The sequence below is a fragment of the Solenopsis invicta genome, chromosome 3 (genome assembly GCF_016802725.1).
Source record: "Solenopsis invicta isolate M01_SB chromosome 3, UNIL_Sinv_3.0, whole genome shotgun sequence".
Taxonomy (NCBI): Eukaryota; Metazoa; Arthropoda; class Insecta; order Hymenoptera; family Formicidae; genus Solenopsis; species Solenopsis invicta.
In genome coordinates, this window is record NC_052666.1 from 28,098,612 (window position 1) to 28,115,683 (window position 17,072).

The following is a 17,072-nucleotide window of genomic DNA, read 5'->3' on the forward strand; positions in this document are numbered from 1 at the left end:
GGAACATTTATCTTAAATATAAAATTCAGTCAGAAATTATTTAAAAAATTGTTTTTTTAAACAGTCTTTAAAAAACAGTTTGATTGAATATAAAATAATGAAAACCTCACGGTCTGGATTAAAATCGAATAGTTTACAATCTTAATTGACAGTCGTTCGCGCATAAAGTATAATATCGTCTATTTGAATCTTACAAATTACATGTTAATGTTATCGCTTTGTGGGATCCTAATATTTCTTTTTGCATAAACGGTTGTCAGAAGGTATTATCTACTTTACATAGTCACGTTTTCGATATTCCATTATTTATTCCGTGTCCGAATTTTCATTATATTACACATTAGATTCAAATCTTCTATAATACGTTATAGTTTACATAAATCACATTTTATACATAGTTTACGTAGTTCTACATTGTTTACGCGTTATAGAATATTTCACGCGTAAATACACAACCCTGCGTACGGACATACAGTCATGGCGCGTCTAGAATCTGCCTTAGTAAAGGTAGACGTCTTTTTTACCACTTGCATGCATTGAGAGTAGGCAAGCGCGTTTTCTACCTTCTCACTGTTCGATTCTCATCTCGAGAAGGGAATTGCCGGAGGAAATTATTACTTGTCAAGCTTGCACGCTGAATAATAACATCGTGTCGTTAAACGTGACGTAACGTTTAATTACAATTGCAATTAGGTATATACATGAAGGGAAGAAACGTGATAGTTACGAATGCGTGATGTTGACCAGTTGCATTAAAGGCGCATCATCGACGCATCGAAACTTTTTTATCATTTTTTGTCATTGATAATTGCAAAGCTTAAAGAAAATATTATTAAACACTTTCCGAAATATGTAGAAAGAACCGTTACCATTACAAGGACTTTGACAGTTAAACTGTTTTGAGAATAAAATAAAAAGTTTATTCAAAAACTGCGGCGAAATACAAACAGAGGTTAAATCGTTTTACATTTAATTTATTTATGATTGAATTATACTTACTATTTAAAGTACCGTCATTGACAGTAATCAATAATTTATAGATCTCGGGAATAAATGTGAATAATTTACCTTCAATAATTTTCAGTGGTGAAAAAAAATCAAAATTATTAATTATAATTAGCTGTTTCTTTTTATTTAACATTTTTTTTCTTCCTCGTTTCTTCACCTTCGTCTCAGACACGTATTGGTACGGTTTAGCCGTAAAACTCTAATACGGTTGGTAGAAATATCTCGGGCGATAAAGATAATTATTGGCTCGAGGCGATTAACGTGACAGAAGCGCCGGGGTGCCGTAACATCTGCTGAAGTAATTATCGTAGGCGAGAAAAGCGTCTTTTCTCCATACGCGTGTTACGAAGACGACTCGGCACGAGGTGATGATCCGCACGAGGGTTCGCGGGGGCTTGCGACGGTTCCTCGGGGAAACAGGTGTTGCCACTGTGCTTACGAAAGACTACGGCGGCGAATGCAGTCGAGCACGGTCGCTGCCAGTGGGAGGTAGCGCTTTTCGTGCGTACTTGTCGACGCGTGTCAAGCGTAGAGAAAGAGACGGGAAAGCGCGCGCGAGGGACACGTTCGCCGTTTACTTCGCGACATGTAGAGGAAAAAAGGAATAAAGACTAGAGGAAAAAGAAACGCGCGGCGCGTGCCCGTCACTTTCGCGACAGTGTGCGCGCGTGTGTAGGTGTGTGCTCCGTTTGATCGACGAAAGGATTCGCCAAGGCGATCGTACGGGAGAGAAATAGAGAGGAGAGCTGTTTGAAGCGCGAAACGGTGTTTCTCGATCGCTCGCAAAGTAAGGGAAGCGAGGATTGTTGTATCGACAATTGATATCCATCGAAGAAAGCTCTTCTGCGAATTAAAGCCGATCCAAGGACTCGTCGCGACACATGCTCGAATCGCGAGCGCGATTCGTAGAAAAGCGGTTCAGCTCGCGTCATGTTTCGAGATAGAGATATCGCGTGTTATTCGTGAATAGCCTTCGCGAATCGCCGAAGCGAAATTCCGAAGGCAAAAACGTCGGAGAATAGGCTCGAGAAAATACGCACGGAATCGGAAAAGATTTACGATCTCCGCAGCTTTGTCGGGCGTGACCCAAATGAGACTGCTGCGATCTTCCTTTCGCTGTTAAAGTTGCGACTTTTTTTCTTGACAAGGCGGCTTAGTGTCACGTCGGGTTACCAACAATATGAAATTTGCAATGGAAAAATCTCGAGCCGCTTGCGGCACGCGTTTCACGAATCGCGATAAGACCGCGTTCACGCAACCGGCTATCTTGCAAATAAACACCACGTGTTGGAATTTCCTCGTTTGACCGGCGTGTGGAGAGAGAAAACAGAATCTTTCGTAAAAAAAAAGAACATGAAATTCTAACGACGTCAAGGCGTATTGTCAACATTTTTTGCGCTATTTATGTTAAAAAAAATATATGAAAGATCAATTGTAATCGTTTTATTGCAATAACTTTTACGTTCGTTTCCATATACAGATTAACTTCAATTCAATTCTTATCCTTTATTTTCTTCTTAGAACCAGAAACAAATAAGGAGTTAAAATAAGGAAACTAAACAGATGTCACAAAATTAATTTATATTGGTAGAGATTTTATGTATTTATGTATTTAAGTCAAATACATAAATACTTGAATTGGAAAATATTTAAATCGAGTTGAAAAATTTAGTTTTTTTAACAATATTTTTACTCAGTATTACTGTTAAGCGGGATTAGATAAGTTTATATATATTTTTTAACTAAAGTAGGTAAATTAAGTTAATTGCTTATGAAATTAATTTAGTTTTGTTGTAAGATACACGAATAAAAAGCTAGCTCAATTAAAAATTACGTTGAGATTAAATTAAGTTAAATTTAAAGTTTATTTTGAGAAACATCGTTTATATCAAATTGTTCATATTATTTAAATTAAATAAGAAATTTGTAAGTTTTTAAAATTTGATTATTGAAAATAATTATAACATGGATCATTAAATTAATATCAATATTTTATTTCTAAATTAAGTTTACATGAAATAACAAAGAAATATTGTTTTTCATATTTTTTTATAATTTTTTTCTTTTATGTAGATAAATTTTTTAAAATAAATTTAAAAATAATTACTTGAAATTAAAAATTAGATTATTTAAAATTAACCAAGTTAAGTTAAAAGTTATTAACTTTTTAACTTTATTATTTAATTTTTAATAATTTTATTAATTACTAATCTAACTTTGCTCAAGGATGCATGTGCCATTTCAAAACATTATCAAAAATATAAAAATATAAAAATATCATAGATTGTTTTATTATTTCTGTATAAAAAAGTAAAATTTTTTTATTGGTTTAGAAATTATTTAATTTTTTGTTTACTTTTGACTTTTACGTAAAATCACATTTTGTAATACTTATTTGCAAATTTGATGAAGAAGTAGCATTACGTAGAATTAAATTAAATTTTTTACAAATATTAATAAAATTAATAGATATATTCGTGCAAAAATTTATTTACATTTATTTGCTGGTTTAAAAGTTATTTATTTAAAAATAACTACGAATTACGAATTTCTGATTGAATATGAATAATACCTTTTAAAATTAACTTTTTATTCAAGTTAATGCAATCTTAACATAACTTTTAACTAGTTAGTTTTTTGTTTATGTAAATAATGTTAAATATAAGCGAATAACTTTAATTTAAAAAAAAGTATTAACTTACTCAGCTCTGGTTAATAGTAATTCTAATAGCAATAATTTGCATTTAATTTAATTGCGACTCTAGTCTTTCGTTTTTACCAATGTAGATTAATTTTGTGATCTTTGTTTAATTTACTTCTTACTTTTTCTAAAACTTCAAAAGAAATAAAGAGTAAGAATTGAACCGAGATTAAAGTTAATATTTTTTGGTAGGAGCAAATGTAAATGTTTATATTGCAGCCCGTATGGTTATTTTCTCTAGAAAAGCTAAATTTTTCATTGTCTTTTTTACAACTGGTTTTAGAACTAAAATTCGCGACCAAATTTTTTGTCATTGATTAGGGAAAAAAAAATGAATAAACCTAAGGCGTCTAAGTTTTTAAATTTCGATAATATTTAGCTCGTATTGCGTAGCCAAAACATCCTTAAAAATAATCTCTCCAAGTGTCGTCATTAGACTTAAAAAAAAAAAAAGATAATGATTGTAGAAGAAGAGAGACAGAGAGATGGGGAAGTAGAAGGAAGGCGAAAAAAAAGAACGATATCGCTCGCGATTGTTTGTAAGACGTGGTGATAGCTGCCACAATGTGCGCCGCACCTGCGACATATGGGTCACATCGTATTAGTAATCGTTCTCTTTATCGCGCAGACAACGCGATACGACACGTCCGCACTACCTCGGCGACCGTGGGACTAATTACCTCGCGTTCGAGCGCGTGACGAGATCTCCGGTGGGGGGAAAGGACGAGGAGCTTTCGTCGATCGGGTCTTCGGGTCTACGATCGCGCGCCTTTCCTCGCTTCTCCGGCGAGTACATACGTGGCGCGACGGGGTCTTACGTAAATGAAAAGCGCGTGCCTGTAATTAGGAAACTACGCCGAACGCACCGTGTAGGCATACAACGACGGGGACGGCGTGGACGCGCGGCGACCTGCGATCGGTTATGCTGATCCCAGAAGTGGCGGATAGATAAGCGGAGGACTGCCCGAGATGTCTTCGTACTTCCGATGGATAAAGAGCGGCAAGAAGGACGACGCGTTCGGCGCGAAGCCGAGGAGCCGCTCCTTGGACGCCAAGAGCCTCGAAGCGTCCGGAATTCGATTGATCTTGCAAAATGTACTGGTCTACCGTTTGTTAGATTCGGTCTAACTCCCTTTCCTCAATGTGCCTTTAATGCAACGCGATCGCTTCGTTTGTTCCCAATATCGGGATCGCTACTTTTAAAGATTCGCCACGTGCCGCTCGTTCATTGAGACTGCAAACGTGAACGTACGATTGTCTAAGAATCTAGTTTGAAAGGAATCCAGGCTGAAAGGAATCTAGATTGAGAGGAAGGGATCTAGATTGAAAGGAAACGTTCAAATGTACGAGAGATTTAGTCCGAGCGCGATTGTGAAACCCGGGAAGGGGGTATTATTTCGCGGATAGTCGCGTTAGGGGGCTGTGCGAGTTTTAAAAATAATTTTACGTAGTAGAATTCCGCGACGTTTGCACTTGGCGAAGATTTCTTCGCGCTGCGATTTCAATAGACAAGAATATATTTGCGTAGGCAATGGACTCGATATAGAAATCGCGAGACATTTGCGCTTCCATCGTCGCGATTGAAAATTTCCCATCGCGTAAAGTACAACCGTAGAGAATTAAAACGAACGTTTCGATTGATTCTGGTCCATTTCTTTTTGTTGCAGAGAGCGGCGGTGCAGCACCAGGCACAAGTAGCATCGCAGAGTAAGTAGCTGTGATTAAATTGCATTAAGGTTTGTTTAATCTCATTGTTGGGAAAAGGCATAACGAGATAACGTGTCGACAGATAAGCGCGATCTATTTTTATTCAGACGGGAGGGCTCGTGTGAGACGTCATTAAGTTATATCTTCAGCTGTTAGCGCGCACTCCGTGAATGCACGTGGAATATTAATTTCTTTTCGGACACTCTCAGTGTTTGCGGGGAAGCCGCGTGTTCCGTTGTCTCTTGCTTCTTTCACATGATCACTCGTTCGATACAGGTATCGCCATCTAGTGACAGAACTGACATACCACGTCGATAATTTGACGTGATATATTTTTTACTACTTCACTATATATTTTTTATTTTAATAGAATTAGATAGAATTATTTTATATGTATATTATATTTAATATAATATATATTATTTAAATTATATATACAGACATGTGCGAATTGAGATTTTTTGACGTCGAATCGAATCGAATTTCATTTGTTTGTTTGAATTGAAATCGAATCAACAAAATACTCGAATTAAATAAAATTGAATTGAATTGTTGAAATATAACTTTTAATTGAGAACACAATTATTGTTAGTTTGTATTTTAATATGTAGGTAAAACAAAGTTTCTATATAAGAAAATTTTAATTATATTGATCATATCATATGATAATGCATTGATTTTAAAATGTTTACTACCGTGAGAAACTTGGAATTTTTAGATCTTTTTTTTACTTTTGAAAGTCGTATATTTTATTAATATTCAGGGAAATTTTGAAAATTCTACTTTTTAATTGAAATTTTAACAAAATTATTTCAGTGATCAAAAGCATTGTTTCTTTGTCTGTTCATATAAACTTAATTTACAACTAAAATATATTAATCATTTACATTATAATTGTTTTGTTATTTAAAGTATTCTATAATTAAAAAAAAACACAATATTCTAATTTAATACCAATAACGCTTTTCAAAATTAATTTTTAATTTAATTTAATTTTAACGCAACTTTTAATGTGACTAAATTAATATTGTAAGTTAATAACTTTAACTTAATTAACATTAATTTAATTAAATAAAAATATTAATCAACTTTGCATACACATTTATGTACATTCTCGTGTAACTCGGTCATCAGAAAATCAGTGAAAAATAGTGCATTATTCTAAATTGATGTCGATGTATGTTTAATTACCTTTTGATTTCTACACTTTCGGTGAGTTAGATTCGTATTGTAGATAAATCATTATATGTCATTTAGTTCATATTATTTCTTTTTAGTATTTTCTCACATTTAATATTGAAACTCAAGTGGTTTTTCTTTGTAAGTGAATGATTAATGAATATAAAAAAGCGCGTAATAATAAAATGAATTTATTTCAAAACTTTATTAAAAAATTCTCCAATTTTACCTGAAATTTTGAATAAAATTCGTGGAAAAATCTGGAATTCTTAGAGAATTTTTTTTACAAAATTTGAGTAAATTCCACATATGACATAAAATCATTTTAAATATGATTTTATAACATTGTGAATAGATGTGATTCGCGTTCGAAATTTTTAGATTTAAAATTTTCGAATAGTTCGCACATCTCCAGTATATAACTAATATATTAATTATATTAAATATAATATGCGTACATATTTTGCAATGTCGTTCTCTTTTATTATACGCGACAGAGAACAATCATTTATATAAATTAAAATCAGGATTGTTAAAAATCATGTTTTTTTTAACATTATGTTCAACATATATCTTTTTAATGTTTAAAATAATTTTTACCAATCCCGATTAAAACATACAAATGTCTGAAAGATCACTTATAGCGATTTCGGCTGGGGCACACCGGTTGCACATTTCAGGTGTCGGTGCAACTTTTGTGTTTGGGTAATTAAATAATTCAGTCCTTCAATGGTGCCGCGTGTTCATCTGGGCTCAATACACCTCATAATAAGTGCATATTGGGTGTACGCAAAGTGGACCCGAGAAAATAGTCGGAGCCAGTTTGTGTGCCACCGGTAAGGTGACACACCGGTGCGCCCCAGCCGAAATCGCTATTAAACTCAACATCATCCATAGAGTACCTCTAGTAAGAGTATGGACACCGTTAGTCGATTTTTGATTGGTTCCTCGATTCGCCATATGTAATAGGGAAATAAAAGAGGGAAAATTGAATTCATTATTGTGTATACTGATAAAAACAAAAAATATACGCGTGATTTTATATACAATTTAATAAACAATGTTATATACTTGTATATAATCGATTTAAGTTGAATCCTGTTAAGGCTAATTATTATATTTTGTTATTTCTTTGAGTGATATAGTGATGCTTAGTGAAGTCAGGCATCGTTCAAGTATGTCATCGTGTATTTCTGTGAAGTTATTCATTTTATTCATTTTTCTTTTTTTTTATTCATTTATCTATAAATTATAGAAAACCCGTCATAGGTTCCCTATTAATGGCGGACGATGTCCATACTCTTACTAGAGGTACTCTAATCATCCATCGATACGCAGCCTGCGTACCAAACGAGCGCGTACGCCGTGTCAGGATTCCAGCGTCTTTCGCGTAGGTAGCGCGAGAATGCCGTCAGTCGGCGCGGCGCGACGCGACGCGACGCGACGCGGCGTCGTCGTCAGCGGGCGGCGCAGCGTACGCGCGCGACGTACGCGTTGCAGGTTGCAGAGCTGCCGGGTGCGCACGTTTCCTCAGTATCAGCGGCACGGCGGAACACGACGATCGATGCCCGCGAGACTCGAAATCGGACGGCGGCTCGCGCCGGTTCGCGGCACATCCGCGGCGCTCCGCAGTATCGTGCGAGCCCGCGCATGATCCACGTGACTCGACGAGGATCGCGACGCTGATCCGCGGCGTTTCCGCCGCGCGGCGGCGGCGGTCGCGCGGACGTACGACTCCCGGCACCCGCGGTTGTCGACGGCGACCGACGCGCGCGTAAACACGCCAGCTCGGTCGCCACGAGTGTGTCAGGGGGTTAGTGCGGTTGGTGCGGCGAAGAGAATTCTAATGAGCCCTACGGCACCGCGTTTTCCCAATTGACGTACGTGCCAAGTGTTTAGCATCCGTTTCATCCTCTCGTCTCTCCCCGCTTATCGGAATAAGCTCGTGGAGAGAGATCGTCCGCGAGCGAGTCTCCTTCCTTACGCGCGCCCGCGTCGACATTGGAAGGTCGACGTGTGTGCGAAAGAGCGAAGTAAAAAAAAAAAAAAAAAACAAAAAAAAACAATCGCGAAGGAAAGAGAGACAAAGCGGATAATATTCGCCTCGTCTTTCGTAAGTACTTCTCCTCGCACCTCCTTGCATCGGCGCGGTTTATCGCCTTCTCGTTATCGTCACCTTAACCGGAGTCGAGCGTGTAAAGTCCATTCCCGGAGTAGCGGAGCCGAGATCTCGAGGAGGGACCGACGACGCCTCGGCGAGACCTCACCCGGCGTATCATTTATCTCCGTCGGCGTTCATCTCCCCTTTTTTTTAAATCTCCTCTTCCCCTCATTGTTTTCGTCCGCGCTATTACGTAATCGGATCGTCGAACGCGTTCGGAGTTTTTATCGCTCGGGAAACTGAGTCACCCGGAGCCCCGTTCGTCGTCGTAACTGCGTTATTCCTCCCGCGGTCGCGACTCATTCTCACGTCTCGCACGTACTCCGCGAGGAGTTATTACGTCGATGCTTTAAAGGGACAAAGAGGAAGAGGAACGTCGAAGAGAAAGGCGCGGATAATCGATATATTTCTCGGAAACGCAATTGAGAATCTCCTTTCGTTTTCGCCCGGCCGTCGTTGTCGCCGCAATCACTTTCGGCGATATAGGTCGCGGGAGGGAAAAGGAAGGTCATCCCTTTTTACGTATTAGAGAGGCGTAATATGGGCGCGCGGGCGCGCACACACGTATGCACGTACACACGGGCATCCGCACTCACTCACACTTACGTCGCTAGAGGAACGCGCGAGGAACGATACGGTAAACACGTTCGTCGCGTGTAACTCTGATTCTGTCGGCGTGTGTCGATGCAGGCTGGAGGGTCTTCGCCGACCTTGACAAGAAACCGGTCTCCGGGAGAGATTCGCGCATCGATTGTTCCATGTTTGGAACCGGAAACACGCACGACGGCCGCGAAGAAGTCCTCGATCGGTGAATATTGACGAGAAATGAGCACCGCGCGAATTAAAGCCGACGGTCCCAATTGCGGGTTATTTAAGTTTATAATGATTTTTATTAATTCGAATAAGTTTAATCAAACGTTTGAAAAGGTTGTCAATGTCAGTGTCAAGCGGTAAACATTCTAATTTCCAAGAAAATTTGTTATATAGACGAAAAGAGTTATTATATAAATTGTTGATTCAGTAAATTGATTGCAATTTTGAAAAAAAAAAAATTTTAATTTTATTTAAATGTATGTTAATGAATATTTTTAATGTTGTCGCGTGTTTAGTACGCTCAAAGTAATCCACAAGATCGAATGCTGTGGTTTCAAGGAATCATAATATTAAAGAAGTATTTAGAAAAGTTTACTAAACACAATCTTTTGTATTTTTTTTTTTTTATATTATCAATTTTTGAAAAAGTGATTTCATGTATAATAATTACAAAATAGGAAAGATTTTATATTATAATTATTACAAAAAAAAATTGAAGAAAATGTGAACAACTTTTCTGTAATTTTATTAATATATGTGCGTAAAACATTTAATTTTGCAAAATTTATAATTGGGACTATCGCTTTATCGTCACTGAAAAAAGAGTTAATAGCTACCAAATGTTGACTGAAATAATGCCAATTAATTATTTAGATGATGTAACCAAAAATAATTTTACTTTTTTAAATATTTGGCAAGTATTATCAAATTTAATAATATTTAGAAAAGTAAAATTATTTCTGCTTATGTTAACCAAATATTTAATTCGCATTATTTCACTCAACATTTCGTAGCTATTACCAAACTTTTTTTCGGTGTATCATTTTCGTGCAAGAGTATGAAATAAATTATACAATTTTCTTTAAATATGACGTCACACTATAGCGATAACGCCATGAAAACATGGCGACATCGTTTGTTATTACGTATAATTCAAATTGTTTGCTATTTATATCAATTATTTAGAAGCTGGGGCGATGACTAAAAATTCTTGTGTTAAAAAATATGAAAAGTCACGTGACTTCCGTCTTTTCTATACTGGAGAATCTCCTTTAATATTCTAGGAGCAAATCTCAGAATGTGAAGAGAGAGATTAATCATTTAGAAGCTGAGGCAATGACTAAAAATTCTTGTGTTAAGAGATGAAAAGTCATATGACTTCCGTCGTTTTTATACTGGAGAATCTCCTTAATATTTCAGGAGGTTCTCAATATTTTAGGAGCAAATCTTCTGAGAACGTAAAAAGAGAGAGAAAGAGAGAGAGATGTCATAAATAACAAAAGACTCGCGTCACGGTCAAAATCTCACGCTTCGAGCAAGATACTTTGCCGCGACATTTCGTAACGTTTTCTTCATTCTCCACCTCTCTCTCTCTCTCTCTCTTTCTCTCTCTCTTCAATTTTCTCTTCCTTTTCTCACGGCTAGCATTTCCAGCGTAATCGTACGTTGGACGCACGATAAGAATGCGACTTTGATAACGCGCGACGACGAGCGACGCGACGTCAAACTCAGCGAGTAAACACCGCGGCGTGTATCGCATAATCATATCGTAAAAGTTTTCAACCGGGGAGACCAATCCGCGCTCCATCTCGCCTCGACTGTCGCGTTTTGAGAGAGAGAGATTCTGAATGAGACAGTGCGAAGTAAAGCGGAGGATCCACGTTTCTTTTACGTAAGCTCATCTTTCGATTACTCGTCGTTACGCGGAGCATTGAGAAAAAACAGTAGCTACGCGACAGTCGTTTTTTTTCGCGATGTCGATTCGTGCCTCGTGATTTAACATTTAATGTGTCGGAGTAACTACGAACGGTAATGCGCGGCGGCGGCGGCGGCGGCATTGCTGTGCAACAGTTACCGGATAAAACATCAGGAAGCGATTTTAATTATTTCGCGGATCGTTTGTTTCCTGCGGCCGCGCGTACTTACATTTTTTATAATCGATTGTATCAGATACGAGAGCGCTACGGTTCAAAGCCAACGCCGCGCTCCGTCTGAAACAATCTCTCGCACGCGAAGCAGAGAAAATGTTATCGCAAAGTTTTCCTATCGGGCCGGCCACGTACGTGGCCGTCCGCGTCTGGCTCCGTCGAGCCACAAACGTTTGTTGTGGAGACGTGCCTCTTTTTCCTCGTGTAAAAAATTCCTTTTACTCATACGTGTCATACTTGTCGTATTCCCCTTGATTTTGAAAAACAATTGCGTCACTACAATGAAATACACGAGCAATTCATATTTAGCATATTGAGTGTGCGCGGATTAACTCGGCAAAAAAAATTAAGGGAAGTAGGAAAGTCTGAAATGTATGAAAAATCGGTAAACATTGGCTCGTTAATTTGAACTTAGGAATAAATTGAATATAAAATCCTTTTATGAATTATTTATACAACTTTGCAAGTAGCGTTTCATTAAAAATGAAATGCTACTTGCAAAGTTGCAAAATAATAATCTGTGCATTTAGAAAAAGATCTTAAAACAAAAAAATTATTTATTCGATTGATTAATATTGTATTTTCTTGTCAAGTTAAAATTTTTTTAATCGAAATATTTATGGAAATAAATAAAGAAATAATTTTTAATCGAGTATTTTTTCTTTCAGTTCAAAGCAATATTTATTGATAGATTATTTTTATATTCAAGCTAATTAAATTTTTTAATTTAAGAAAATAATTTAATTGAGTCTAGTAATAATAATAACTTATTTTGTAAAATCATTATTTACGTATAAAAAAATATATAAAAATACAAAATTATATTTAAAATAATTTGTCTATATTTACTTAAAAGTAAATATTTTTACTTAAGCAAAACGAACAAAGGCTTGCATCAAACTGTCTGGTTTTAAGAAAATGTATTAGAAAGTTTTTTTTCCCCCCAATGTAAAGCTGCGTTACAGCCTGATCACAATTTATTGGTAAATAAATAAGTGTAAAGTTGATTGTAATTATTTCTGTAAAAAATATAATGCTCTTTAATTTAAAAAAAAAAAGGAAAATCTCGATATCTTTTCGAGTTATCTCTACAAAACAACAATGTACACTACGCGATGAAACGGCAGCAGCTTCTTACGTTAACGTTTTGTAATTTTGGAGAAAGTTATTTATTATTAATATCATAAAAGGATTTTGTATTTAATTTATTCCAACGTCTATATTAACGAGTCAAAGTTTAACAAATTTTCGCCATCTTAAACCTTTCCATTTCCTTTAACGAGTAATTATCCTTAATTTTTGATAGGCTCGAAGTGGCGATGAGTAAGGAATCCCTACGGAGTCACGGGCATTTGCTAAATTGAATTAAGTCGTGTGCTCCGTTCGCGAGATTTTCAGATACGCTACGCGGTCTTCGTGGCTCAAGGTCTTCGCAAAGTATACGAAGCGGACACAATTCAGTCGAGTCATTTCAAAGCCCATCATATTTTATATTATAAAAGTTTTTTATATCTGGTTTCTTTAACCAGGACATTTGATTCTTGAAAAATTGCAGATGTTTCTTCCCGATGTCCTGTTAATGACAAATAAAAGTTTTCTGTAATTGAAATAAGACTATAACATCTATATGACACAATTAAAATCGAGAGATCAACGAATGGTTATTAGCATCTTAGTGTTTGATAATATTTTTTATATGATTTAATATCAGGGTTGGGTAGCAATTACTTGAAAGTTAAATAACAAATAAACAATTATAAGTGAAATAAAGTTAAAACTTTAATAACTTTTAACTTAACTTAGTTAATTTTTACTGATTTAATTTTTAATGTTAACTAGTTATTTTTTTAAACAGAAACTTTAATTTATTAACTTTCTTCCCAAGTTAAAATTTATTTATGTAAAACAATAAAATTATAAAAAACATTATTGCACAAAAAGCAATATTTCTTTGTTTCATATAAATTTAATTTACAAATAAAATATTAAAATTATTTGTCCATATTGTAATTGTTTTGAATAATCAAATTTAAACGTATTTAATACGCATAATGTTTTTCAAAATTAACTTTTAATTTAATCTAATCTTACCGTAATTTTTAATTGAATTAGTTTTTTGTTCATGTAACTTTTAACGTTACTAAATTGAGCTCTTAACTTTTAACTAAATTTAGATTAAAAAATATATTACCCAGCCCTGTTTAATGTGTCTATATCTTATGGTTTTTCAAGCTCCGCACCGTTACGATCTTAAAACGTAGTTCTTAAATTGTACCAGGTGGTAACGTCACATTATTAAATTGGTAATTACTTTAATAATGCTAAAATTAAATTTTTATTACGTTCGCGCGGAGCGATGAAAGTGCGAGTAAAATCTACGTGAATTTTATCGCGCCGTACGATTCACTTTCAGAAGATCCATTTCAAATTTTTAATCCGAGTCGCGTATTCATCGCATTTGCATACAAACGATGCGTACGTGAGCGATACGTACGCGTCTCCGACATGAAGATACGTGTACACCGGGTTTGGCTTTGAGGAAGTCGACTGAACTATCGTCAAGGTCGCAGAGGACGGTGCTCCACGACTGTAGTCTCGTTCGAACTATATATATATATATTTTTTTTTTTTTTTTGTTCGCGTATCTCGTTTATCGTGCGTTGCGAAAAGCTGATATTAACTTCATCGTTTAACAAGATAAACAAGGTATATCCTTAAGCCGCGATACCACCGCGCATCGGTAGTTTGTGGCAGTGTTGGTGCAGAATTTTTGTTTTCTTTTTAAATTAATTTTTTAACGTCCGTGTTGTGACGTGCAAGACTCGTAAGCACGTTCTTTTTTATTATCTAGCGAATTTTTGTTCTAAATGAATTCCGGGATTCGATACGACGCCACTCTCGTTCGAGGCTGCGGTTCCTTTGAACGTTTGCCTTTCGGCTGGAGGGCGGCTGGCCTCCGGATCGATACGACCCAGTTCCTCATCCTCGACCTCGAAATTTACCGTTTCGGCGACCCGTTTTCTGGAAATCGGGACATCGCCGTAATGCGCAGCGCTTTATTCGCAAGTTGCTGGCGCCGGAGTCGCTCTTAAGCCGGGAGGAAGAGAGAAATTCGCCTACCGTAGCAACGGCATAATAATGAATACTAACGATGATAGCGCGATCACATGATACGCGGCAAAGAATCGTTCTCGGCCGTTTATTAATTGGTGCCGGCACTGGCTGCTTCCGCTAATTATGCAATCAATCTCATGTCATAAACGTTTCCTTCTGAATCCTAATTTTCTTTTGGCGTTATACACGTTACACGGTTGCGTACCATATGACTTTGCCTCGAAAAGTTCAGACGCGGAACGACCTATTCGTTAGGCATTGACCTTGCATTTACGCATTACCGAGAAAAAAAAGTTGTTAACTTGACTTTTGTCAACTGAACTAAATTTTCACAGTTCAATACATAAAATACTCTCACTTCAGTTTAAGCCTTTATACATTTAACTTAATTACACATATATTTAACTTAAATACATAAATACTTGAACTGAAGAAATTTCAAGATGTATGGGCCATATCTCGAAATATTACCAAAAATATAAAAATCTTGTAGCATTATAGATATTCTAATATTACGTTTGAGTATATGTATAGAATATAAACAACTCATTGGTTTAAAAGTTATTTAATTTCTCGTTTACTCCTAATGCTTGTATAAAATAGTGTTTTACATAACTTTTTACATACTTAACTGCAAAGTTTATGGAGAAGTAGCATTATCAATTAAATCGAAATTTTTACATAAAAGAACTAATAAATAATCGTGCAAAAATTTATTTAGATCTACTTAATCGTTTAAAAGTTATTTATTTAGAACTGTAGTGAAATATAGTATTATTTTTGCTGTAAAAACTATTATAAATCAAACTTTTTATTGTTTCTTCTTTGTAGCTATAATAGTTGCAAGGCCAACATTTTTTGTCGTTGATTGATGAGGAAAAAAGAATAAGCTAGAGAAGTCTTTAGTTTTTAAGTTTCGATAACTTTTAGCTCGTATCGTATAGTCAAAACATTTTTAATCAAGTTGAAAAATTTAATCAAGTTTTTCAAACAACTTTTTTCCGAGTGCGTAACTCGATTATCGTAACATAATGGTTGAACCGCGCTAAAGAAATAAAAAAAAAGAGCTCTTAATATAAAATTTGCGTAATTATGCCATTAATAATAACCAACGTTGTACACGAGCTATTTTTTATTGAATATTAACTTTTGAATATTAACTTTTTGATACGTTTTAACGAAACATTGAATAGTAATCAGGGTCATATCGTCTGTTGAAAACATCACGAGTATTCTTATACTGTTCTTTCGGAGTTTATTAAAAGTTTATTCCTACTGCCAGAATTTAATTGGCACCGAACGCACGATTTCTCTTTCTTCCTGTCAGATTCTTAGTCCGATTGGCTTAATGTGCGACCAATTCCCTCCTGAAATTTTCGACGGCGCAGATGTTAGCATACAGAGTAGCTATGAGTAAACTCGCTACATACATATCGCTGAATGAGAGAAAACTATTGAGTTAGCAATGAAGTCATCTCGTTTTGTTTTCTATGTAAATAAAAATTTTTACTTCGTATGAAGAAATGCCTTTCGTTTACATGGAGAAAGAACGACATGACTTTTTTGCCAATCTAATATTATTGCATCCCGCTTGCCTTACCTTTAGGAACAATTTCACACATGAGAAAATAGAAATGTTGTCACGAAGTACCGGAATAGATACGTCTTTTTCACTTGCGCAAATACAGCTGTCGTCAAATTGTCAGGGCTGAACAAAATACATCATTAAAAGTATTTGAAATACAAAATACTGGTAATCTTAGTATTCAAATTGCAAAACAAAATATTTTCAATTTTTTGATTTTGAATACAAAATACAAGATACTTCCAAATTTTTTATTTGAAATACAAAATACTTTTCTGAAACGCAAAACAGTTTTTAATTCGATTTTTTAATTATGATAATACATAATTTTAAACTTCTTCAACGAAGCGCTGCAATATTGCGCGGAATTTTTGAGCTGGCATTTAGCCAACTGAGCGGAAGAAAGTTAAAATATATTTATTACTTGTAATCAAAATTTATAAGAAAAAAATCAGAATTTAATGAAGACATTCATTTACGTTAACTAGTAAAAGCCGAACTACTATTATATCGATAGAATTGGAGTAAATTAACCAATCTGTTTCAATAATAAGTTATCTGACGAGAGGAGGACTGACGAAATTAAAACACAAGAATAGAAGACCTGTGTCAGTCACAGTGGTTCTTTGTACCGAATAATAATTTTTAATTTTTACAATTTCTAACTCAACTGCGCGCCGCATATTCGTCGGATTTGAAACAGTCATAAAACCGGACTAGTATTATTAATGCTTTTAGAAGCTTAAAAATTATTATTCGGCACCAAGAACTGCTGTGACTGACATAGGTCTTCTATTCGCGTGTTTTAATTTGTTCCACTTTTAAACTAGCATCGCTGTGTTATAAAAGAAAATTTTAAATTATTATTATTGTTGT

General features: G+C 35.5%; 1 protein-coding gene across 6 annotated transcripts in view; it reads left to right on the plus strand.

Moving 5' to 3' along the window:
• LOC105205044 (dentin sialophosphoprotein) overlaps nt 1-17,072 on the plus strand; it is a 71,172-nt gene that overhangs the window by 29,355 nt on the left and 24,745 nt on the right. For all 6 annotated transcript variants that reach the window (XM_026133925.2, XM_026133929.2, XM_026133928.2 and 3 more), the window contains exon 7: nt 5,377-5,416. In XM_026133925.2, coding sequence (XP_025989710.2) covers nt 5,377-5,416 — 40 coding nt within the window. The remainder of the gene's footprint in view (nt 1-5,376; nt 5,417-17,072) is intronic.